Raw genomic sequence first — 25,533 nt, forward strand, 5'->3', positions numbered from 1 at the left:
TGCCAGGCAGCTGCTTCAGCAAATATGATGCGGTGCTGTGTGCGATATTCTTAAATACCCCTCAAACTCCCTGCATCAGCATAAGTGCTTCAACTTATTTTAAGGAAGAGATCCTAAATGCAACCCAATAGAGAGAGAACACAAACACTTTCATATGTCATATTACTTTTTTCTATCTGCATTTTACCTCCATGCTTGCTGAGCATCAAGCCTTTGTCTAGCAGACTTCAGCCCATTTATTTTCCTCTACTGTATATTTCCACCACAGATGCAAGAGGCATCTAGAGGGACCATCATCTAGGCAGCCAAAGAGGTGATCTGTGCCTCACCAACATCTGAGCAATGATGGATTTTTTATTAAGATCTTACCTCTTCATCCCCGAGATGAAAGACTTGTGTCACTGCTGGAGCTACTCTGCCTTCCCTGTATAGGTGCAAGCTGCTCTTTACATTTGTGACATTCAACTGTCAGATTGCATGTTAGTAATGTAAAGACAAAGGGAATGCTCTTTGCTAACAGTGTCCTACTGTAGACAACTCATTACCCACTTCTTTTTCAGATGATACCCTTAATACTGTCTTTTTCAGGTAGTATACACCTCTAAATTTCTAGTAGTTAGTATTGGTAAAGAAAAACAACAAAACAAAGGAAACCAAAGTGAGGACCACTTCTATAAAATTTATTTAGCGTTTTCATTTCGATTAAAGAGACTTCTTTAGAATAACAATCCATATCCATCATCAGTTTAAATACCAGACAAGAAACATTTTGATTGGGTAACTAATTACATCTTTGATTAGACAACCAATTAAAATCACACAGCATCAACAAGAATTAACAAGTAAATAGTCATAAAAAATGAATAATCAGATAAACAATTACCAACTAAATCCATTAAAAACAAGCAGTCATAATACTCATAATATTGTTTGTAGGACTGCAACAAAAACTCTAGCTTTATATTACAAAGGCAGCTTTTAATTTCAAAATACTACTAATGGAAAACAAGTCATTCAGACCCGAATATGTAGTAGCATTAGTCTTAAGCTGCCATTGCAATTCTTTTAACTCAAGAAAATCGTGGAAAAATAAACTCTTGTCTTTCATTATGAAGTCTAAACTTGCTTGAATTTCAGCAACACTTTTTCTCTGTACAGCTAAGTTTTGCACTTAGACTAATCTGCACACCAAAGTGTCAAGTGCACAGTGCGACACATTCACGTGGAGAACGCTTTAGTGCTCATCTAATCTTTGGATTACCTCACAGACATCCCCAAATCCACAAACAGGAATGAGATGCAAGCTGCTTAAACCATCTAGGCAAATTTCGGAATGATGCTCCCGTTATTCTATGCTCCATCTTAAAGAGCCATGTATTTAAGCATGCATTAAAGGAGCATTTTGCCAGACAGTGGAAATGAAAGTGTGGTATAACGTACAGCGCGGGTTGTTTCTCCATGTGTTTATTTATATCCATTTTTATTTGACTGTATAAAGCAAATGTCTGTTGTTGTAAATACTTATGAACAGCATAAGCTTGGCTAGATTTGTATCATGTCAGTGTATACAATTGTTTACAATTAAGTAAATATGAATTTTATTACCTTGAATAGACTTGTATCTCCCTACACAATTAAATGAATATATCGCATGCATATGCCATATTAATGCTATGTCTGTGTATTTTAATAATTATGTTCTTAAAACAAAGGTCTGGAAATCAAGGGATTGTTGTTGTGCTGCCCCTGATATCATGTGACAGTTGCTTCAAATGCTGTAATTTTCTGATTATTTTAATGAAATTGTCATGGAATTCAAATGACAGCTGTGGATTATTTTCAGTTGTGAGGTTTTCTTTTTTTTTTCCTAGTAAGCCAAACTGCTACTGCAGTTCTCTTTTCTATACTTCGCAATAACACTGTGCGAGTAGTGGAGTGGGACAGGGTTTCAGTGTAGGTGGTTGTAGCCCTTTATTCACTGTCTTGGGACTGTGAAGTTAGTGATCTCAGTGAGGGGGCGTGGGAGTACAGGGGGTTTGCCCCTGCAAAAACATTGTTTTTAGTTTTCAATCTAACAATGAATAATGCAGTTTCAGTCATTTGATTTTTATTATTTGGACTTGGGTTAGAAGGCATTCAAATTCCAAACATGAATCTTGCTTGTATTTTAGATATAAGAAAATAAAACCAGCATGTAATGCACAGCTAAGTACAACTCAGAAACAGAAAAAGGCTCATGTAGTGTCAAACACTCCAACCCACCGGATATAGTTTTCTCAAATAAAGAAAAAATTTCAACTGGCAATAATTTAAAAATAAACCACCAGGAAGCCAAAATAATAAATAAAAATGCATTTGATCGACTGAGGTAAAAAAAAATGCACTATACCAATAAGAAAATATAAAATATATCACTCTAATACGGTTGAGCGCTTTTGTCCCTAGTACTGGGACATCTTCAGAACCGTTGAGTAGAGAAACTACATATCAATCAAACAATCAAGTGACATAATTAAGAGTTCATTAACACAATTAACAAAATCAAGTGCATTTCTAATTAAAGAACAAAAATGTATTATAAAAACATTTTAAAAATATCCTTAAAAACATTCAAAAAATAGGTGGATTACAGCATTACAAAATAATTAAAGTTCATCTGCTCTAAATTTCAGCACTGCAGAAACTGAAATCTGTTCATTTAAACCTGGTTGCTCTGAGGCATTTAATCTCAATTGCCATACAAGCTCCCTAAGTTCTATTTTGATTTCCCATGACCCTCCCCAAAACATCTTCCAGTAAACCAAACTTAAAATTAGAAAAATTGGAACAATTCAAAGAGTGTTTAAACAAAGAATTATTACCATTACCCTTTGATCTGGCATAGTTGTGTTCATAAATCCTTGTATGAAATTGTCTCTCTGTTTTGCCTACATAAAAACTGGAACTACCGGAACATAGAGCTATGTACATTACTCCTTTTGAAGCACAGTTCCAATCTGCAAGGGGAATTCTATGTAAGGATGCCCCTAAAGATATTTCTTATTATTCCAATACATAATTACATTGGTTATAGGCTCTGCATCTTCTTGTACATATATGCCGCTTCATAATTGTAGTGTATATATTTGATGTTCGAAAAGATTATTTATATTCCTACTTGTTTTGTATACAAATTCAGGGGTGTTACCAAGTGTTTTATGGGTGTGTTTATCCACCTTAAAAATGTTGCAGTTTCTACTAATGATATTTCTCATCTCGCTAGTATGTGGACCAAGTGTTATCACTAGACTGTCAATGCACGAGGCATTGTTCAAAGGGCAATTTACCAGGGCTGGGGGCATTACACTGTCCCAATCCATACTTAATAGGGGTTTGAATTTAACCCTCTAATCTTTTAATAGTTCATCCCAGATAGTTTTCAATAAGACTGAAGGATATCCTCTGTCCAGGAACATTCATATGCTATTATTGGCTTCATTTTTGAAAGTATTAAAGTCAGAACACGTTCTCACTGCTCGAACCAACTGCCCTTTAAAGATGTTTCTCTTAACATAATTTGAAGAAGTGTATTTTCTAAACATTTTAGAACCAAAATATTCATTGGCTTTATCCTTAAAAATTGTAACATCCAAATAATCAATAGCGTCAGCTGAATGGTTATAAGTAAACTTATGAAACAAAGTAGTGTTGTCGAGGTATGCTACAAATTCTTCAATATGGTCATCAATCTTTCCATAAAATAAAAATGTCATCCAGGTAACAGAGGTATAAATGCCAATGGATTTTATATACTGAGTTGGCAACATATAACTTCTCCCAACTAAGGACTAAGTTGGCATAAATGGGCGCACAATCGTTGCTACTCCATTAACCTGATGAAAAAATTCTCCTTCAAAGGTAAAAAAGTTGTTAAATAAAATTACCTCCATGATATACATAAAATTAATAACACTATTCTCTAGGGTGGTCAATTCAATGTGTGAAATAACTCCAAACCTACTTGGTGGGGGATACAAGTGAATATTAATACCGGGTGAGATGTTTTGTTAATTTGAGAAGACTATATTTGGTGAGTTGGAGCATTCAGCACTATGTAAGCCTTTTTCTGATATTGTATTTTAGATATTTTAGATATGTTTAGAGCTTTATTCAAGACTGTAATTTACTACCTAGATGGATATGCCCAGACAACAAATATAAATAAATAAGCACGTAGATAAAGAATGCAAATAAATATGTGTGTGTCTGCTCACGGCGGATATGTATTAACATGCCCCCTTTAAAAATTGCTTGAGTAGTCCCTGCTTCCCTGAGTCCAAATAAGAAATAGAAAATTATTTGCACATAGCTTTTGATGTTGAAAAACTAGTTTTCATTACAGTTGAAACAGACAGGATGGAAAAATAAGCGACTTATACTTGTGGTTCACATGGCACTCACAAAGAGCTGAGTCAAGATCATTCTGCTTGCATCTCATCTGCTTTGGTTGGTTAAATTCAGGTCCATGGCACCACAACGTATGCTGCAATGTAAGGTTTGTAAGGATAATGCCACAAGGGTCTTTTAACTTCTGTCACAGTTGGCACCAGAAATCAGATTTAACAAACCGTACGCCTTAATCCAGCAACATCCCTTCTACCCAGAAAACAATGTGCAAGTCTTGCCTTGATAATTATTCACAAGACTGCCGTTTCTAGTAGGCTGCCCCTGTTTGTACTCAGATAAAGTTGTTAATGCATTTGATCACCTCTGCTAGAAGTTATCACTAGAATCTTAATGCAATGCACGTTGAACTGCTGTACTATGCAAATTCTTTTTGTTCTATGGAATTTAGTTACACCAAGTTTTCTGGGCAACCATTGTAAACTGCTGTTATTTTAAGGATTACAACATCTCAGTCAAAGGAGAAAAGCCAGATGTTTCCATTTTCACAAGCTCAAGTTGATGCCACAATCAGACATTTAAAATGTACTCACATCTCTAAAAAGCATTGCCTCCTACATATTTAAGATATGATCACTGTTTTCAGCAGCTGACTCCTTGCAAGCATACTGAAGGCTATATTCAGGACAACTACTCCCTAAACTCAACATATCCCTTCCCCAGAATGTATTTTCCTCCCTAGAGAATGATCCCTATACTTTCATACATTAAAACAGCATAACTTATCAGTTTCTTCCCTCTGTGGCATTTCTACCCTAATCAGTTTCCACAGTACACACCATGTAGGCTGAATGAAATCTAAGAATTTGTCAACATTTTGTCTAGGAAATCACACACAACAATGTGCTTTTTTGTTATTTCAGATCAATTTAGATCATAAATCTATGCAGGCTCAAAATTCACATCTTTTTGACTGTGTACTGTCATTTACCTTGGGCCATTAATCTATTGAACCTTGTGTAGTCTAAAGGTGTATATAAACTTGATAATCACCTACAGCAACTTCACTAGTTAGCTGAGGTTTGCAATGCAGGACATATGACATTTTGGCTGACTCAAGGAAGGAAGGTAGAAGGAAGACAAGACCTGAAACTCACTAATATCATTTTCTACAGAGGCTACCTAGTATTTGCTATTTCTTTTTTGCTTATGACTCTTTCTGCATTACTTAAGCATGTTTGGATTCCCTAATGCACAGAAGGTAGTGATAACAGTGGTACTATGAAACCATTAACGTGATCAATGTTAAGTGAGATGAACACTCAGCATAGTTTGTTGAGCTGTTCCCTATTTATTCTGGAATGATAGCAGTAACTACAGTGGGTTACATTTTCTGCATGCTCAGAATGACAAGTCAGTGAAGTATGACAAACTTGTATTTCCAGCACAATATAAGTCCTGAATGGTTCCTATAATAAACTTGGAAGTAATTTTGGAAAGTTGTTGGTCTCCCAAAGGGTAAAATAGTCTAAACACGGAAACAAGTTACATAAAGAAAGCACATGCATGTCAGGTGCACCTGTAAAAAGTTTTTATTAGCAATGAAATCAGTGTGGGACCATGGCACTGAGCACTATATAGTGCATGGTGTCTTTTGTCCGAGCAGAGTGTTGACCAATATCAGTGAACTAGCATCAGGTGAAAGGAGCCCAGGAAGGATATTTTTATTTTTAAATGATTGACTAACCAGTTCATAACTATTTGAAAAAAACTCATTTAGGAAGAGTGACCGGATATTTCAAAACAGAGTTTTAAAACAGAGGGAAGTCTAAGGGTTGCACAGACGAAGTGACTGGGATAAAACAAGACAAGGAGTAATGTATTTAAAGGAGAAGTTGATCACTAAATTTTAAAGTTTAAAAGAAGGAAGAAATCTAATTTCAAGGCAAAGTAAAAATGGTGCCACTTTGGTCTGTCTGTGAGAAACTGTTGTCAATAAAACCTAAATTATTTGAATTCACAGAGACATCTTACAAAGCATATATCTCAGCTATCCTTGACTTTGATACAAATTTTTAGTTCTATGTTTTAATCCCTCCTAAAATGATGTCTTTTTGAGAAAAGATGGCTAATTATATTTAATAAATAATGAACTAATTAGAGTAATGGACTTGTTTTTCTTCAGAAAATGTGCATTATTTCAGTCTGTTATTCTGTCAATCCTGTCAATGTCCGAAGTAAATAGTATCAATATCTTAAAAATGCCCCTGATTGTCCTTGATTATTTCTGGACTTATCCTGATTCTCTTGACATTTGTCCCTGATTAGTTGAGAGCTATGTTACATAATATAATAATGAGTCTCTTGTTTTGGACCCTGACACTGCAAAAGTGTGGTCTGTGAGTATTGTGAGGCTAAGAATCATCATGTCACTGGAGTCCAATTTTAACTGGTTATCTTAACTGGAGCAAGGAAACGGAGGGGTTTGATCTGGTGTCTAAGAGGGATAGCTTCAGAAATTTGAACAGGAAAGACCCCATATTCCGATGAATGCATTTCTTTACTGGCATCTAGTTAGCTTTTCAGAGGACAAAATAATGGTACTCACTGTCTGAGGCTAAGGCAATGACCAGTGGGACACAATGGTCTGAATGCTGCAGGACAGCTGTACCTCTAATCTGTACACATTTTCACAGATCTTCTTCCATGGTGAGCAAGGCTGATAGATACACCTCTCAGCCATCTTTTGGAGAAGATGTAGATGAATTTATTTAAATTTTGCTAACCAGATTCATCCAATGTGTCTTGAGCTACGGCTTACACTAAAAGCAGAATGCATATTTGCAAAGCAGCAGTACCCTAGGCACAGTATAATACACAAGGTTCTTAGAATTCAAAAAAAGTTACACTTTTAAACAGAAAGGTTCAGATCACAAAACAGAAATTCATAAATTATATACCAAAATGGTTCCTTAATAACAAGCATAGTGATTAGGAAATGAAGGTTAGGAATGTTTTGGAGAGAAAACTATAAGGATGGACATAGAAAGGAGATTAGTAGTTTATCAAAAGTGAGTACTAGTTTGACTGATTAGTAGGAGAGTGACAGCAGAGTGAGATGATGTATTAGCACTGCATTCACATTTTACAGAATAAATTCAATGCTGAAGCAGAAACTTTTTAAAGGGAAAGAGCAAGATGATATATATATATATATATATAGATTTTACTGCTGGGAGGAGAGAGAGAGGGAGGTAAAGATCTCTAAGCAAATGATTGCCAGGAGTTCTTCTGATACTGGTACTTCAGAGAGTACAGTGAGTGAGTGAGTGAGTGAGTGAGTGAGTGAGTGAGTGAGTGAGTGAGTGAGTGAGTGATTCAGGCATCTAAGCTGATAAATTCACATATTTTATTAATGACCTTTTGCAACATTGATGTACAGCTTTCAAGTGCAGTTCATGGCAGAGCATATTCCAATATGGTGGAAGATTATGTTATTGGCATTTAATACTACAGCTTCTGGAATAAGCAGACTTAAATTTCTATATGCCAGCTTAAGTTGTGAGAGGCTAGGACTTGTAGTGGATTCAAAATGTTTCATACAAGTGAGAATGAGTGATGACACATGCAGACAGTGTGATGGTGGGACATGTCAGCTTCCTTATGCATTTTTCCATGCTGAGGTAACAGGTGATAATGGGAAAGACACTGAAACATTCATGCTTGGATCCTTCTTGCTAAATTATGCCCCCTAATGTGTTCAGCCTTGACAGACCATCAGCTTCAGTCTGCTTTACACACTGTATTAAGTAAATGTACCTGTCACTATCTAATACAACACTGAAGCTTAATACTTCGGAAATAAAGTCACGGTGGTCTCAACAATTCTCTATTAGACCAGGAAGACAGCCATATTATTAAACTCTTGCCCATCAGATGACTCACAGAATAAAATTACTGCCGATAAGTATCTAGGAATCTTCATCAGCAAGAACATCACTCAGCAGAAACACTGGAACATTGCTGATAAGATGAAAATTTGTATTAACTAAAGGGTATTTTACAAATTACGCATGTGAAAAATAATTGCTTCAGCCTGTCAAATACCTAGGTTTACATTCCTATTAGCATTCTTTACAAATGCGTTAGCTTCATGGTCTGTACCAGTATAAATGGGTTTGTTGTCAAGGCTTCCATCAGTGAACACAGCACTGCACCAGTCTGAGAAACCTGGAGTAAACTAAATTCAGCCTCATGAACCTTGTCATCGCACACAGCATTCTGATACAGTAGCTACTTGTTTGTCGATGAATACTATAGTGAAGTGGTTGCCGACCAAAAGGAACCAGCATTAATCAGTGTGTATTTCATTTTAATATGTTGTACCTGAAAAAATCTTGTGAAGCAGAGTTTGCTATTACAGTCCCAGCAGTATGCAATACACAACAGCCCTCTGTTAGCATCTAGTCTCTATATTCTGTTCAAATGTCTCCTAAAGTACAATTGGAAAAAACACTGATACTACACATGAGATAGGACATGGGGCCCTTTACTATCTCTATAGACTGCATACGTGCTGACCTTTTCTCATCTTATAATATTTTGGCCCATCTTCTTCCTCAGTCAGTTTTCTTTCCCCATCTCTGGATTCCCTTCATCTGCCTGTCTTCCTTAATTTCATCCTATGTTGCTCCTTGTGTCTGTCTGTTTTCTGCTAATTTCTGTGTATCCCTGCAATTGTCTACTAGCCTGAATGCACACATATGTTTAGATTCCAGCTCAGTGGCCTCTATCCTCTCCTCTCCAGACTTATCTATTACTCTTTGTATCACCGTATCTCCCATTGTTTTTGTAATATACTTCTTATTTTTCATAATTTAGTCCTCTTTTTTACATATAAATATTCTGATACTGCACCTTCTTTCAGATTAGCTTCTCTTTGCTATTTCATATTTCCATCCTAATTTATTGGCATTGCATTTCATCCTTTTTATCAACTGTCTCACTGTAATGTTCTTGACTTCATAGGATCTGCAGTGGCTTTCCTTCTAATTGTGAGTTTGTTATAAACTGCTGCTGTTTAGCTTTCTCTATCTTAGCCAGGGGTGTTATATTTGTCTTAAACTGTATATTTTCTAGGTGCTCATTTTGTTCCTGTGTCTGCCATCCATAAAGGCTCCCCCAAACAGACTCTGTCCATTCATTCTCCCTGTACTAGGGAATTATGCCAGTGCACTATGGGGCGGTCCAGAGCCATCGTGAAGGACTGTCACATAGGCCGTTGCTTGTCCCCTTAACAGAATATCAGCAATTAGGGTATTTGTAAGCTACTACCACCACAGTGGGGGGACACAATGCCTTCTTCCTATGACTGCTAACCAAGACCGTCACCACAGAGTGACTTGGTGAGCTAAAAACCATCCCTCAGGATGTGTACTACAATAACACCCCTCCTCCAAGGGGGGCTATAGCTGTATATGTCCTGCTCTGCCCACCCTCTCTGCCATGATTGGCATGCTCATCCTCATCTACCAGCTCTGTCAAGCATCAGAGTAGCTAATCAAACTTGGGTGACTTGGGCTGCAGTCAGGATCTGTCTAGCTATGCCACTGGACCTGTCCTCATTTTAGCTGTATATTCCCTGAATATTCTGGTATTTCATTTCACCTACCAGTTTCTGTTATTGTACAAGCATTTTATTTGTGTTTAGTACAAGCACTTTATTTGTGTGTTTACTGACCTGTTTGTTTTTTTGTATTAATAGAACCTTGTACTTTCACTGCATGGTTTATTCTCAGTATTGATGGGTTTTGTTCCAGGGCCTTTGTTCTGTGGGACACTGCCAGATCACAGGACTCTAACTCAATAAAATAAAAAACATGGTTGCCACAGGCCATAGGAAGCCATGCCTACTTCCTTCTGTCGTGTCTTTTCTCAGTCACGGTATTAACGTCTCAAGGGCATGCTCTTAGAAGACAGCAGTGATAGCCTTCTATTATGCTCTCAATGAGGTGAAAAGTCGTTTCACTCAAGCTGATAGGGACTTACTTGCTATTGAACCATGAGGTTCTTTAGAAGCCTAACCATACATTCTTATGCAGTGTTTAACCCTTATATTTTAAGTATGAACAACTCAGAGGCTAGTAGAACAGTTACATATTGTCTCTTTCCATAAGGGACAAGGGTGCTTGCTAAACCAGGGGTGAATTTGCAGTTGTCCATCCATTGTTACAGGTCACATTTGAATAACGTAAGAGAAATACTTTGCTGTATATGGAGAGGAAGATGATTCCAAAGAAGTGGTATTCTCTTTCATCCATACCTATCCCTCTAACTTGTTCCATTGATATTGCAAAACAGATTTTGATCCCTTGAGGTTTATGCCCCCATTGGACTTGTGAATATGCAGTAGGTGTGACAGCACAGGTTCTTATGAGGATCTGTAGTCGAGGCAGAGGATGCCTGTTAGTAAACTGTTAATACTATTAATATTTTTTATTTATTTATTTATTTATTGTCTTGGAGGCCAGGATAGTCACCTGTGACATTTAAAAAAATGAAGATCAAGAAATCAAATTATAACTTTTGTTTTGGTTGCAAGGTAAGTAGAGAAATCTCTTTGGTCAATATATCTCTATGCAGCCGTCAGCCAGTCTGAATGGGGACTTGCTGAATCTCTGACTAAAAGATGCACAAGTAAGATGAACTGAAGATGCCTCAGTTTCTTATCCTCCCTAAAGAGTGACATCTCAATAGTTCAGAACACTTAACACTGCACAGACAGTAATGAATAATGATTAAGCACCTGCTCCAGGACTAGAACCCAGGATTTTCTAAGCAGATGTAGGCAGGCAACCACATGATTCAGTTCAATGGCCTGGCTGCAATAATGTACAACTTTATTTTTCATTGACTGTTGGGTATGAGGAAAGGTTATGAGAAAGCATGTCAGTTTGACACCATTCATACTGTACTTCTCAGATTTCACCACAAAATATAAATCACCCCTCTACTCCAACATTAATGCAGAACACAGCACTGCCAAAAAAGTGAAATAAAATGTTACTGTAGCCCAAATTAGTTGCATATTTCTCTTGTTACAAAAAATATCCCAACAAGACATTATGTTCTGATTTTCACATTGTAGTGATGACATTCAGTTGTGTCAGACGGAAGTCTGCAAGTGTGGCGTTCTGTTCTTACAACGCTGGTACTTCATGCGGTATTCTGATTCAGGGTGTGTGCCCTTCTCCTGTCATGCTTTTCAACTGCCTGAAGGCATGTGTTGTAAATGACATTTTCCACTTCCTACTTTACATGGATGCACATATAACTTCTCTACTTAATACAAGTGTTTCCATTGCAGCATCATTTGCCCAAAGTACTTAAAGAGTAAAGTTAGTGCCATATGAATACACATGTATCTGTTAAAGTTTCAGTAAAATGCATTCTCAGATACAGAAGAAGCTGACATTTTTCACTTATAGAAACAGCACATGTAAAAAAAGAAACCACACAAACACATGGAAGCATAACAAAACCTTGTGATGAAGATCTTTCTACATCTCCAGTCCACCTGCACATAACTATGACTACGTACATTTTATCATTTACAGCATACAGAAGCTTTTAACTGCACAAGTATGGGAAAGAAGCAGAAAAATTAACTTTACAAACCTTCAGAAGGAAGCAGCGGTATGTTATAATTGTAGTCAAATAGGATGGAAAAGTCAAACTCTTCCTGTTGGCTGGGATTCTGACTCCTGTCATCCCCTTGAGAATCCACGTCCTGGTTGTTGGTGCTCATCTGTCTTACTTGCTAGGATTCTTCAAATGTGTTTAACTGTTTTGTTAAACATACACACTTCCTTTTCTGATACAACCCAAACCTGACAGGCAGCAAAAAGTTTTTAGACAGTACAATACCCTGTTATAGTTCACTTTCTAAGCTTATTTTTTTCCAAATTCTGGTATTATAGGCAGGTAAACTGTTCACTACTCCCAAAAGACAGCAGTGAAATGCCAATCAAAAGGATAAGTTATTGCTGGGATTCTGTCCTCCAGTATGGTTCAGTTATAGTTACTGGAGTGAGAAACTACCAGACTCAGTAATGGCAGCTTCCTGTTCTGCTGAACAAGCTTAGTTTAGGGCGGGCCCTGTAGCATACACAGAACGACACTACCTTATCAACATTATTGTCAAAAACACACCCCCAAATGATCAACAGGAGAAAGGTGAGCAAGGTAATGTTTCGCTGTGTGCATTTATCAGTAGATTATGGAGTGCAAATGTAAAAGAGGTTTATTCACGCCACCTGCTGGATCTACAAATAAAATTACTCATACTAATTATTCATTATGTATGTGGTTATTGTTGCATAAGTGTATGAGTCTGTGTATGTATGAGAGATGCCTGATGAACACAAACCATATGTCTCTTCAATAACTGTTTGAAAGATTCTGTGTGCAAATGTAAATGTATGTCAATACACATCTGTGTATATTTAAAGTTTGTGATTGTGTGTGTGTGTGTGTGTGTGTGTGTGTGTGTGTGTGTGTGTGTGTGTGTGTGTGTGTGTGCGTGTGCGTGTGCGTGTGTGTGTGTGTGTGTGTGTGTGTGTGTGTGTATGCGTGCACTCTCATGCGTGAGTATGTATCTAAATATAACAGTGGTGCTCATATAATGTGGTTACATTGCTGTTCCCTGTTTCCCTGAATCCTGCTACATGATCTCTGTATTCCAATACTGTACTTCCATAGCTGTGCAGCCTTTGTAAATGAGCAAACCATTCATATGTACTTACTGAGATCTAGATTAGTGAACAAATGAACTGTTTACTCATATACTAAAATAACAGCTGCAACATTTATGCAAGAACATCTTTGATAACATTACCACCATGAAGAAGGTCTAGCAGCAGCAATCTGCATGCTTACAAGAGAGCAGAGAATGAATTCAGGTGAGCAGGCTCAAAAGTTAGAGCTTTAACATCAGGGAAGCCCTGGGGGAGGTAAGTTTGTTGAATGTGCTTTATAAACACTAGCTTACATGTCAGGTTACTGGATTCACTTAACAATTGTTAACATACTAGAAGAATGACACCCATTAATGATAGACAGAAATTGTCATTTGTTTGGAATCGGGAGATTTTGGTAGATCTAGGATTTGAATGGAGGGGATGCTGAGTATGAGAGAGAGAGAGAGAGAGAGAGACCCTGGATGTCTGTTCAGTAGAGTTCAGGCTGTAAAAGATAAATCAATATGTTTGATTAGTGTAACAACTAAGAACCAGGGTTATATAGATGGGGTAGGAAAGCTGGGTGAAAGGGGTAGAATGGGTTAGTAGAAAAACTCCTGTGGGAGGTTTCTAGCTAAGATTCAGATGGGCAGGTGAGTCTGAAGTATAAAACAAGTCTGTTAAGGGTGATACACAGGTGGCAAGTGTGAGCAGACTTCAGGACCCCAAAAGAATACTTGCTTACTAGCATAGCACCAAAACTGGGAGCCAGATAGTACAGCAGATCATGCAAGATATACAGCAATACCTAACACATTAAAGGGAGGGCAGAAAAAAGACCATTCAATTGCATTTCTGTAATCAGTTATGCATACCAGACCATGGGCACATAGTGGTCAAGTGTCAAACTTGTATGGCCTCAAGAAGTGTCACATTTGGTTTGGTCACACTATTCTTTGCAGTGAAGCAGGTTTTGGTGTCTACAGATGTGCAGCACAGCATCATGGGTAAAGGAGCATCTTTAAGAGCATGCCTTGAATAAAAAGTAGCATCAGAGGAGCAAGGTGAGTGGGCATAGATTAGGTTGGAATGCTGAAAATATAGAAGTGCCCTGTCCTCTGAGACTTCTTGGGGACATTTGCACAGCAGGCTTGCAACTGTGATATTCATTTCAACAGTGAACACTGTGCTGCTGCTGCTGAAGGAAAGAATAACTAATTGCTGATAAACATACTGAAAGATTTAAAAAATCGCTTATGAGTCTCTCTTCTGGAGTACCAAACTGGTGTGCCAAAATGAACTAACAAGATTCTGTTCAGCGTACAGGGTACGGTGGCAGTGATGGAATTCAGCATTGTGACTTCATTCTTTTTCCTGTGGTCTTTAACCCCTCCACTTCTTGCTGATCATTATAGCATTTCTGAAGCTGATCCACAACCTGCTTCTAGATGATGCACTCTAAATCCTTGAACACAGAGGAAGGAAGGGAAGCTAAATGTACAGTAGCTCTGTGCTTAAAACTGCTGGCAATGATGCCTGATTCTAAGATGGGGTAATCCTACCAGCTTTCTGAAAGTGAAGTAGGAGCTGAATGTTTGTTAAAGACTAGTGTGATTGTATTATGTATGGCAGATTATCGCAGAGGTTTACGGTTATGAGCTGCTAATGCGCTTCTTCCTGTCATCCTAACTTTGATTCTTTCGCTTTTCATTTGTAAACGTTATGACTGTGAGCCAGTCTGCTATTAATCCAGTACTTCTGGGGCATCCCTAGAAAGAGGCAATCATTCCTAGTGGACTTACTAGATTAAACAATTAATAAAAATAAAATTATCACCTAGTCTGCTTAAATATTCGGCAGTTTACTGTTCTGAATGTCATTACTGCACATGACACTGCTGACATCATTAAAGCATCTGATGAACAAATCAGATCAAGTAAACAGAAGATAATATAATTTTTACTGTTAGTTGACAGGAAGGTGGATTAACCCAGACAGACCTTTTTCCAACCATTGCCTAGGCTAAAGAATACAAAAGCAAATGAGTAGACATATGTCATTACATAATAGTGACGTACGTAAGCACTATACAGTAGTACACATGACGGTAAATACAACCCAGCAGTGAACAGCATTCATTTAGTGATTTGTCATCTCACAACCAGTGTCTTAATGCAATGCACAAATTTACAGCAACATAGGGCCTGATTCCAAAAGACTTGCTCTCAGTGAAAGTAACCACCCTGGGAGCAGGTGTTTTGGAATCTGGGCCCTGGTGTGAGCCTGTTTATAGATAGGCATTGCACCAAAGTAAGTCTCTTACATTGAGAGCAACTCTTTTGGAATCTGGCTCCAAATCTGTTGAACATTAACAATACAGAAGAAGATAATGCATAGATATATGTCACACATTGTAAATGAGAAATAATGCTAAGTTTTGTCACAGGGAAATAAACAGCATTATTAAAAATGTTATTTATTATTAGTTGTAAATTATGCACATCAGCTTGGGCAACACCCTAAATGGATCACTGCCAGGTTTATGTGTTATAACAGTAATGACAAGTACTTAACAAGAGGCAACCAAAACAAATGTGGGACAAAGTATTTCCAAACTAGGAACTCCCACCATTGTAATATATCACAGGATAATCTCCTCCATTCAACCCTGTGTAAACCCTTGGATCTAAGGATTTCTGTGGTACAAATATGCCATAGTACACTCACACCTATGATATGTCTCACTGAGCATTTCTGCCACTGCACGGACAATTGTCTTTTCACTGGAGCTACCTTTGTAAACCTCTTAAAGACCTTTGTGGCTCAAAAACCTCTTTTTTATTGCCTTACCAAAACTTAAGGCAGGCACACTATACACTCATTGGTTTCCAGCCACCTACCAAACAGATAATTAAATTAAGTGAACCTACTCCACTTCTGCCCAATTCATTCAGAAATGCACCAAAGCCCCAAGTTGCCCACTACATCCAGAAATGTTCCAAATTTTCATGACACCCACATCATTCAGAAATGCTCCAAAACTCCATGCTGCTCACTCCATTCATGAATTCTCTAAAGCTTTGTACTCATGTCATTCAGGAATGCTCTAAAGCTCCATGCTGCTCACATCATTCAGGAATGCTCAAAAGCTATGTGCTGCCTACATCATTCAAGAATGTTCCAAAACTCAATGCTGTCCACTCCATCCAGGAATGCTCTAAAGCTCTATGCTGCCCATGTCAATCAGGAATGCTTTAAAGCACCATGCTGCCCAGCGCATTCAGGAATGTTTTAAAATTCCATGCAATCCACATAATTCAGGAATGCTCCAAAGCTCCATACTGCCCACATCATTCTGGAATGTTCCAAAGCTCCATGCTGCCCACATCATTCCGAATGTTCCAAAGCTCCATACTGCCCACATCAATTTGGAATGTTCCAAAGCTCCATACTGCCCACATCATTCTGGAATGTTCCAAAGCTCCATACTGCCCACATCATTCTAGAATGCTTCAAAGCTGCATGCTGCTGACATCATTCATGAATGCTCCAAAGGTCTGTGCTGCTCATGTCATTAAGGAATGCTCTAAAGCTTCACGCTCTGTGACTTCTTTTCAAAATCTTTTTAAATTCACTGACACCCTACCAATGTGAACATCATGTCCTTCAAGGTGTAGTTCCCTTATTCTTTTCCATCTTGAGCCATCACCTTCTGTTCATGGCCCTACACTTCTCCCTGGTCTGGCCACATCTTATCACTGCTTCAGAATAAGTAATAAAACATCACATTTTTTTTTTAAACAAAAAACATGGTTTTGGAATCCAGGCTGCATTATGCAAGACACATTCTTCTTTAGTCATGAGACCACCCTCAATTGTTTCTTTCTATGTTGTGCACCAATTTAAATGTTTTGAATTTTGGCTAAATATACCTGTCTTGCCCTCCCCAACCTAGGCATGTACAATAGGTAAAAGATGCCTTTGATGTGTATCACTTCTTCACACAAGATATAAAACTTGCAGATGCCAAGTGTACTTTATCCTGCTTTTTTTTTTTTTTTTTTTGACTATGGCCTTCCCTTACTGATTGCTGTCTTAGCAAGAAATTCTCAAAACTATCAAATTCTACTTAATAGAAAGTGTACATTTATTCTTGCAACTCCAAGGCTGGAGTATAATTGCTATTTCATAAAAAAATTGATTTCTTCAAAAACTACAGTCCACTCTAATGTGTGTTCTCTTATCAGTAAACTCTTCATCAGTAATTTCTCTGCATCCCTCGCACATGACTTCACTACCAAATCCATTTCTAAAACTCTTAGATGTTCTTCAGCCTATTTTCGTATCCTGATCATGTGTTTCCAAGTACCTTGTTCTGGTGCCTGTGCCTTCCCTATTTCTTGTACAACCACTTAAAACTGTATTGTTTACTATATCAGGTCTCTCAGTTCCTCTAAAGCCTTCTCTTAGGTCAGAAAGGCCTACCTTTTATAAAATTATTATCATATTCCTGGTTTGTTACCTAACAATGTACAGCCAGCTTACCAGTTTATACCACTGTGATCTTTAATCAGTTGTCTTTTGCAGTTTGATTTCAGCAATATTTCCTCAAGATTACATTTACTTCTCAATTATTCTGTCATGGTTTTATGTACCATGTCACTCTAACATAATACCTCCCTGGTCTTTCTATCCCTTCCCCTACTTTTATTTTGTTGATAGCTCCTTTACCCCTTCCTTTTACTTCACCACTCCTCAGCCTCACCCCTTAAACACATCATCTCATACCCCTATCTTCCTGTCTGTACTCATTACACTTTTTGCTGCCTTTCCCACTTGCCTCTCTAATTCCCTTACTCCGTAAACACTATTGTGTGCCCGACTATTCAGTCTTTCCTATCTGCCACGCTCAGCTCCACGCTATTTATCATATGTCTCATGTCACCTGGTAGAACTGCCCTTCTGTCAAATACCTGATAATGTTTCCTGCTCGCTATAGTCTGGTCCTTTCTTCCTCTTATCTTTAGGACTGCTGTATACTGCTTTTGGACATGTGAGTGGTTGTTCATTCCCTCCAAGCTATGGTTAAAAACATTCCTTTTTGGAATCAGTCCGCCTACTGGGATGCCAGTTGCTTAACAAATGCATAAAACAGAAAATAAAAGCAACCCAGTTTTCAGTCAGCCATTTGATTATCCTGGCCATGGTGCTATGCTACTTCCCATGAAACCTACATAAAATGCAATCCATAAATGGCTTTAATTCATTGTCATAGATTTGGCCTTGTGGAAATTATCACTGCTTACCCTATTATACTTTCTTCATATTTATTTGTTTATTTTTATTTTGGTTCCTTTTTAGTCTTACTTATTCCTTTGGGAGGGGGGAATGATGAAGGCTGACTGGAGGAATCTGACCCCCCCCCCCCCCGCCTTGTTTTTTTTTTTTTTTTTTTTTTTTTGCTTTACTGCCTAATTTCACACTACCATGTTGGTTTGCAACATAATAATGACATCAATGCAGAGTAAGAACCGGTGCTTTCATGCTTCCTTGTGCATACTCTGTTGCAGATTTCTTCTTGATCCCCCCAACTAGAACTGACAGTGTACTGCAAGCTCAATGACTCTATTTAGTGGAAAACAAAAGCAAGCTCTTGAAAGGGTAGACCTGGGTATCTCCTACTCAAATCCCACTTTCTTTGGGCACCATGTTATGCCACTAATCAAATCCCAATCATTAATGTCATGAATGGAATTCTTCCTTGTTACCTTTGAACTAGTCCTTATTTCTTCACTCTATGTTTTGAAATGTTAAGACCATTTATAGAATATAGATTGATAAAAAAGAGTCATAAAATGCAGTTTATAATGATATAAAATATGTGTTAACTTACAATGGTGGATGCAACAGCCAACTAGCTGCTATAAGATAAAAATTCACAACCAGATGGAACCTTCTAGACAATCAAAGCAGTTTCCATAGTCTAGCTGTTGCTTCAGCTGAGATTATTATACATGTAGATACCACAACTGTGATAAGTAGGTTCATAGGTTCATAGGTTCATACTAGGTTATCTGCCCTAGGGCATTTATAAGCCTAGCCAGAGTGTGTTTGGCTTTCGCCACCCATTTTAAATTAATTTTGCTATTCCCTTTTTCGAGGTTAGTATACTGTGCCTCTGTCTAACAGTGACACAGAAGTGATACCCGGGGTAAACCTACGATCTCCCATCCACTCATCAAGATTCCTCTTGAAGAGAGTCAATGAGGGACTCTGCCTAACCTGGACTGGGATTTTATTCCAGAGTGAAGGGAGCCTCTGGGTTATGAATCTGTCCCTCCAGTATGTCCTATTTATTTCAGTGCTGAGGTTCAAGTCTCTCGAGTGCATAGCTCGATGGGATTTGGATTTTCTGAGGTGCAGCATGTCCATTAATTCTGGGTTGGACATGGCTTTATACGTCAGGCACAGATCGCCTCTAAGCAGGCGGTATGCCACTGAGTAGAGCAGGAGTTTCTTTAACCAGGCAGCATATGGCATCTGTTTGAGCCCTTTGATCCTCTTGGTGAGGTACTTTTGGGGTCTTTCCAGTTGCTGCAGGTGTCTGGTAAGGTACATCCCAAAAGGGGCATTGTACTCAATTATGGGCCTGATGAGGGATGAGTAAAGAGGCACGATGACCTCCCCTGATCTAGATGTGAATCCCTTCATGATTAGGTGGGCTATATAAAATGTTTTTCTAACCACTTTGGCCACGTGGTTGTCAAATGAGAGATTGCTATCAACTTGGGTCCCCAGGTCCCTAATTACTTCTTCTGTACTTAATGGATTACCACCTATGTGGTAATTTGTGGGCACTTTGTTTTTGCCAAAGGGGATGACTATACACTTTTTGGCGTTTAGCTTGAGGCCATGGCTCTGGCACCAGTTGTCTGTTTCTATGAGGCTCTTTTGGAGGATGCTTGTGTCGGCTGGAGAGTCGATTATGGCACTCAGTTTGCAGTCATCTGCGAACTTGATCAGCCACAGTCCTTCCGTGTTGGCCTGTACCTCCAAGAAATATATACTGAACAAGAGAGGTCCCAGGACTGAGCCATGTGAGATGCCACTTGTAACTGGTTTGGAGTCTGACATGGCTCCAGCAATTCTAACCATGTGGGTTCTGTCCTTGAGCCAGTTTGCAATCCATCTAGTGACATAGGGGTTTATATTTAAGCTGGTGAGCTTATCTATAATGCCCGAGAGGGTATTGCATCGAAGGCTTTTGCGAGGTCCAGGTAGGCTATGTGGACCACCTTCCCCTCATCAATGGCCTTGGTGACTGCTTCAAAGAAATTGACCAGGTTTAAGAGGCAGGATCTGCCCTTAACAAAGCCAAACTGGGTAGGATCCAGTGTCTGTAGGTCCCCAATATCTTTATTTATGAGGTCCATGATGATCCTTTCCATAGCTTTGCAGACCAAGCTAGTCAGGCTTATGGGGCAATAGTTTCCAGGATCCGTTGAGGCACCACCTTTGTGGAGAGGGACCACTGTTGCTGTACGCCACTCTTTGGGTACATATCCTGTAGTAAGGCTGAGATTGAACAGTAGTTTTATGTTTGGGTTTAGCTCTTCTTGGAGTTCATGTAGGGCGCAGCCCGGGACACCGTCTGGTCTCATTGATGCTGTGTTTTTGCTTTGGAGAGGCGGCTCTTACCTGAGCATCTGAGATGTCAGGGGCAGCACTCTGCTGGGATAGATATTTGCCCTTTTGGTGGGGGAGTTTGCGCTGAACCTGTCAGCTAGGATGTTGGCAATGTCTGTGGGTTCGGTGTATTTTTTGTCATTTTTGGACTAATTCTGAGCATATCTGGGAATTCCCACCCAGGTTCCTAACATAACTAAAGAAAGCCTTGTGATTATCCTTAGTGTTCTGTGCAATTTTTCTCTCGAAGCTGGCCTTAGATGATTTTATGAGTGCCCATAGTTTTTTGCTAATACTGATCAGAGATGTTTTCCCTTTTTGGGATTTTGCTCTATCATGTAGTAGCTTCCTCCTTCTATTGTATAGTTTGTTTATGGCTGGGGTCCACCAGACAGGATGTCTGCCTTTGGAGGATTGGTTCTTGGTTTTATTTGGGATTGCATGATCCATGCATTCCTGAAGGTGTTCATAGAATGCGTTTATAAAGGATTCTGCGGTCTGGGCCATATTTTCCACAGTCCCGGGGGCTTTGAAGGATTCCACCTCGGTTTTGAGGAGTGTGAAATGTGCTTTAGAGAAGTTTTTCACTGTGGTTTTCTGGGCAGGGGGTGGGGTCGGGATGTGAATATCCAGTGAGATTAGTTTATGGTCTGATCTTACCAGTGAGGGATACATTTCTGGTCTGGAGCATAGAGTCCCCATGTTGGTTATGATCAGGTCCAGTATGTTTTCCCCTCTTGTGGGAGTGGTAACAAGTTGTTCCATAGCATTTGAGTTTATAAATTCTAGGAACCTTTGGGCTAGGGTGTTGGAGCTAGAGTAATGCTCCCAGTCTATGTTTGGGTAGTTGAAGTCACCCAATATAATGGTGTTTGGAGAGACCTTCATATTTTCCAGTGTTCTCAGGAAGGCCGAGTGGGGTTCCTGGGTTTGGGAGGGTGGTCTGTAGCAGGCTATAAACTGGAAGGCAGGTTTACCCACTGTTAGTTGCACATGGATAGTCTCTGATGCTTCGTGCTGTGCCACCAACCTGGAGGTGTGGGTATCTGACGAATATTGATACTCCCCCTCCTTTTGCGGCTCGGTCCAAGTTTTGGGGCCGAAAAGCATGGTATGAGGTATAACCTGGTAGTGCTGGGGTGCTCTCGGGAGCCTTGAACCAGGTTTCTGTTACTGCACAGATATTGATGTTCTCCATGCTAAGGAGAGTTTCAAGTGCATGCATCTTGAGGTTTAGACTTCTGGCACTGAGTAGCATTACTCTTAGTTTCTTATCCCTTGTGATACCTATGGAGGTGGGTTTGTCTTTTGAGCCTTGCCTAAAAAAGACACTATGGGGGTAGCAAGATCCTTTGCCAATATCCAAAAGCCCAGGGGTGACAGGTGCAAGCCGTCCCTAGCGAAGCATCGTGGCTTGTCGAGCATGTCATCCCAGGCTGACAGGCATTGGATCCCCTTTGAATGACACCAATACTTAAGCCAATTGTTGAAATTGATCATCTTGTCTTCATATTGTGGCATCATTCTTGGTGAGGGTAAGATGCTACTCAAGGTCAGGGTCATACCAGCCTGGGCTACATGCTCAGAGAGCTCCTCTATGTCTCTTTTCATGTAGTCCAGGGAGGTACGTCTCAGGTCATTCACACCAGCATGGACAATGACTGAGTCATATTTGTACTTGCCTTGGAGTGACCTGAGTGCTTGTGTTATGTGGCGGATCCTAGCGCCTGACAGGCAGCTCACCGTGACCTTCTCCTTGTTCAGCCTGGTGAGCGGGACGTCAGTGTGCCTGATGGTAGAGTCACCTATTGCAAGTGTATCACCTGTGTTGTTTAGCCTTAAGTTCTGTGACTGTTCGGCACACTGGCTTTGTGAGCTATGTGTTGCACGTGTTTTGTTTTGGGGTAGCGGTTGCTTGGGTGTCTGCTTTGGAGGTCTCTGCTGCTTAGGCAGATTTTTATTTAGAGCCTCAGAGTATGTTTTTGTGTGTTTATGTGTTTGGTTTGCTGTCGTGGTAGGTCTATGTGAGACTGGAACTGTAGTGAGTGTGATTTCCTTCTCCTCCTGACTGGTTACGCCAGTACTGAGTTGAGAGAGCTTAGCCTCCAGTTTGGCTATATGGTTGCATCTCTCACATGTGTTGGAATTTGTTGGGAGGAGGAGAGGGTTGTCTGTGTACATGAGGCAGTTGTAGCATTGCCTCAAGATTCCCAGATTCACCAGCTGGACCGGAGAGGAGATTGACAACTGACCTTTGGACATGCTAGAATAGTATTGGGAATTCCTTTATAATTGAAAAAAGGGCCAATGGGGAACAAGGTACTCAAGGGGTGTTTGTGAGGGTGTAGTGCTTTTAATTTTTTAGTGCTGACTTATATAATTGCTTTAGTGAGCAAGTGCCAGGTAACTTAAATGCAATGTGTTACAGGTAACTTAAATGCAAAAATGACAAACAGTAACTTTCTTTCAAGTGAAACAAGGAAATAAGTACAGTAAGCAATGCAGATATCACTAAGGATCCACAGAAGCGCTGAAAAGCCGTGTTTTAGGTGGAATTAGCATTTCAGGGAAATAACAAGCAAACAAACAACAAGCATACAAACAAAGCTAGATTCAGCAGGCCTGGATCTAGTCTGTGCTACAGCAAACAAGGTGTATCAATTTCAATAAGAAACAGTTCAAATATGCAGGCACTATAAGCCTTTAATCAGAAATTGTCAGCTCAGAAGGGCAGAGTCCAGCCTCTCCTCCCACAAGAATGCAGACCACAAACCTTCTTAATGTAAAATAACTGTCCTGAAGCCCAAGTGCTTAAACCAGAACTAATACACTTTTAGAATAACAGACACTGAGCCCTCAATCAGCAGTTTCCAACTTAGAAGGATGTAAGCTACCTGTCCTGCCACCAGAGTGTAGGCCAGAAACCTTCCTAATGTAAAACAACTGGTCTGAAGCCCAAGTGCTTAATCCAAAAGACTTAGAATGATAGCTACACTTTAATCAAGTTACTACCAAGCAGTAATAAATACAATTGAATACTTTAAAGAATGCCTGGATTAGTGCTCAAGTTATACAAACAAAGCTAGATTCAGCAGGCCTGGATCTAGTCTATGCTACAGCAAACAAGGTGTACCAATTTCAGTAAGAAGCAGTTCAAATATGCAGGCACTGTAAGCCTCTGACTTTATGCTACTTTCTTTTTTGACTGCAGGTTTCTACTCGTCATCGTAGCCTATCACATTGTAACAGGACTGTAGTACTGGATATATCTATCTATCTATATATATATATATATATATATATATATATATATATATATATATATATATATATATACATGGTTCTACCTGACATAGTCGAAACCACACAACACTGACAACGACATCACCGACACCACATAATCGACAGTGCATTAACACGAAACCTCACATACCCGACAACGAAATAACCGACGGTACACAAACACGAAACCCCATACACTGCACACACCACAGTAACAACAATAAAAAACAAAACACATCCCCATTCCACAAACCACACACACAACACAAGCACACCAAAATCCTTACAAACCCACACTAAACCTTACATACACAACTATCGACAACCCTAACCCTAAGGTCCGTCACTATCGCACACGTACCTAACCCACTCCCTAACCCTAACTCACTTAACCCGCCCCTAACCCAAAGTCTATCCCTACCACACACTTACCTAACCCGCTCCCTAACCCTAACTCACTTAACCCGCCCCTATCCCAAAGTCTATCCCTACCGCACACTTACCTAACCCGCTCCCTAACCTTAACCTCACTTAACCCGCCCCTATCCCAAAGTCTATCCCTACCGCACACTTACCTAACCCGCTCCCTAACCCTAACTCACTTAACCCACCCCTATCCCCACAGACCGTCAATATCCACACTTACCTGACTCGCACCCTAACATCCGTCACTACCGCATACTCACACAGCCTTTTCCCATGTCGGCATCCTCGGCGTCAGTGTTGTCATCCGTCGTGTCGGTCTTCTGCATTGTCGATGTTCTGGCACTCGCGATTCGCGTCGGTCTTCTTCATTGTCGATCTTCTGGAGCTCGGGATTCCGTTGTCGGTGTTCTACGCTGTCGACTAAGTCAGGTAGAACCATATATATATATATATATATATATATATGGGTTTACATAACCCTTTTGTGTATCATTTTTGTACATTTTGTGTTCAGGTTCAAGTTTATTTATGTGCTTAACCTCTAAGGATTAAACAAAAAAAGGTATTAAAATGACTGCATTCCATGTCCCACTTTGCACAGAAAGCATCTGAAATTAATCAGATGTTATATAATAGAGAGTTTGGGAGTAAAACTACTAGAATTGGAATTAGTATACAGAAAAAGGGAAAACTAGTTTTAGAAAACAGTATACTGTGATATTATATCTTAAGTAAGCTTTACTGTGGTTGGGTTGTTTACAATTTATGTTGATTTGGTGAAGATCTGTAGAATGGCAGCCAGAGTAAATGAACTGGCATCAGATGTGCAAGTGTGTCTGTGTGTATTTCTGCTGTCACATCATCGTCAGATATGCTTTAAACATGTTGCCTGACAAATCATAGCAACATTAGTAATTGTCAAGTCTGTCACCTCTTGTGTCAGATTCAGTGAGGTCAGAGAGGTCAGCGAACTGAAACTCTGGCTGATGGCATGCCTCTGTGTAATGTCACACTGACA

General features: G+C 39.4%; 1 protein-coding gene across 4 annotated transcripts in view; it reads right to left on the minus strand.

Annotated features, from left to right (window-relative positions):
- Nucleotides 1-25,533, minus strand: part of NFATC2 (nuclear factor of activated T cells 2) — a 349,933-nt gene that overhangs the window by 289,906 nt on the left and 34,494 nt on the right. For 2 of the 4 annotated variants that reach the window (XM_044090023.1, XM_044090024.1), the window contains exon 1: nucleotides 12,061-12,514. The exons of 1 other annotated variant lie outside the window; for it this stretch is intronic. In XM_044090023.1, coding sequence (XP_043945958.1) covers nucleotides 12,061-12,190 — 130 coding nt within the window. In that variant the 5' untranslated portion in view covers nucleotides 12,191-12,514. Of the gene's footprint in view, nucleotides 1-12,060; nucleotides 12,516-25,533 lie in introns of those variants that run through there. One more of the 4 variants, XM_044090026.1, reaches the window with a different exon arrangement.

This window comes from Protopterus annectens, chromosome 12.part0, assembly GCF_019279795.1.
Source record: "Protopterus annectens isolate FY-2018-M chromosome 12.part0, PAN1.0, whole genome shotgun sequence".
Classification (NCBI taxonomy): domain Eukaryota; kingdom Metazoa; phylum Chordata; order Ceratodontiformes; family Protopteridae; genus Protopterus; species Protopterus annectens.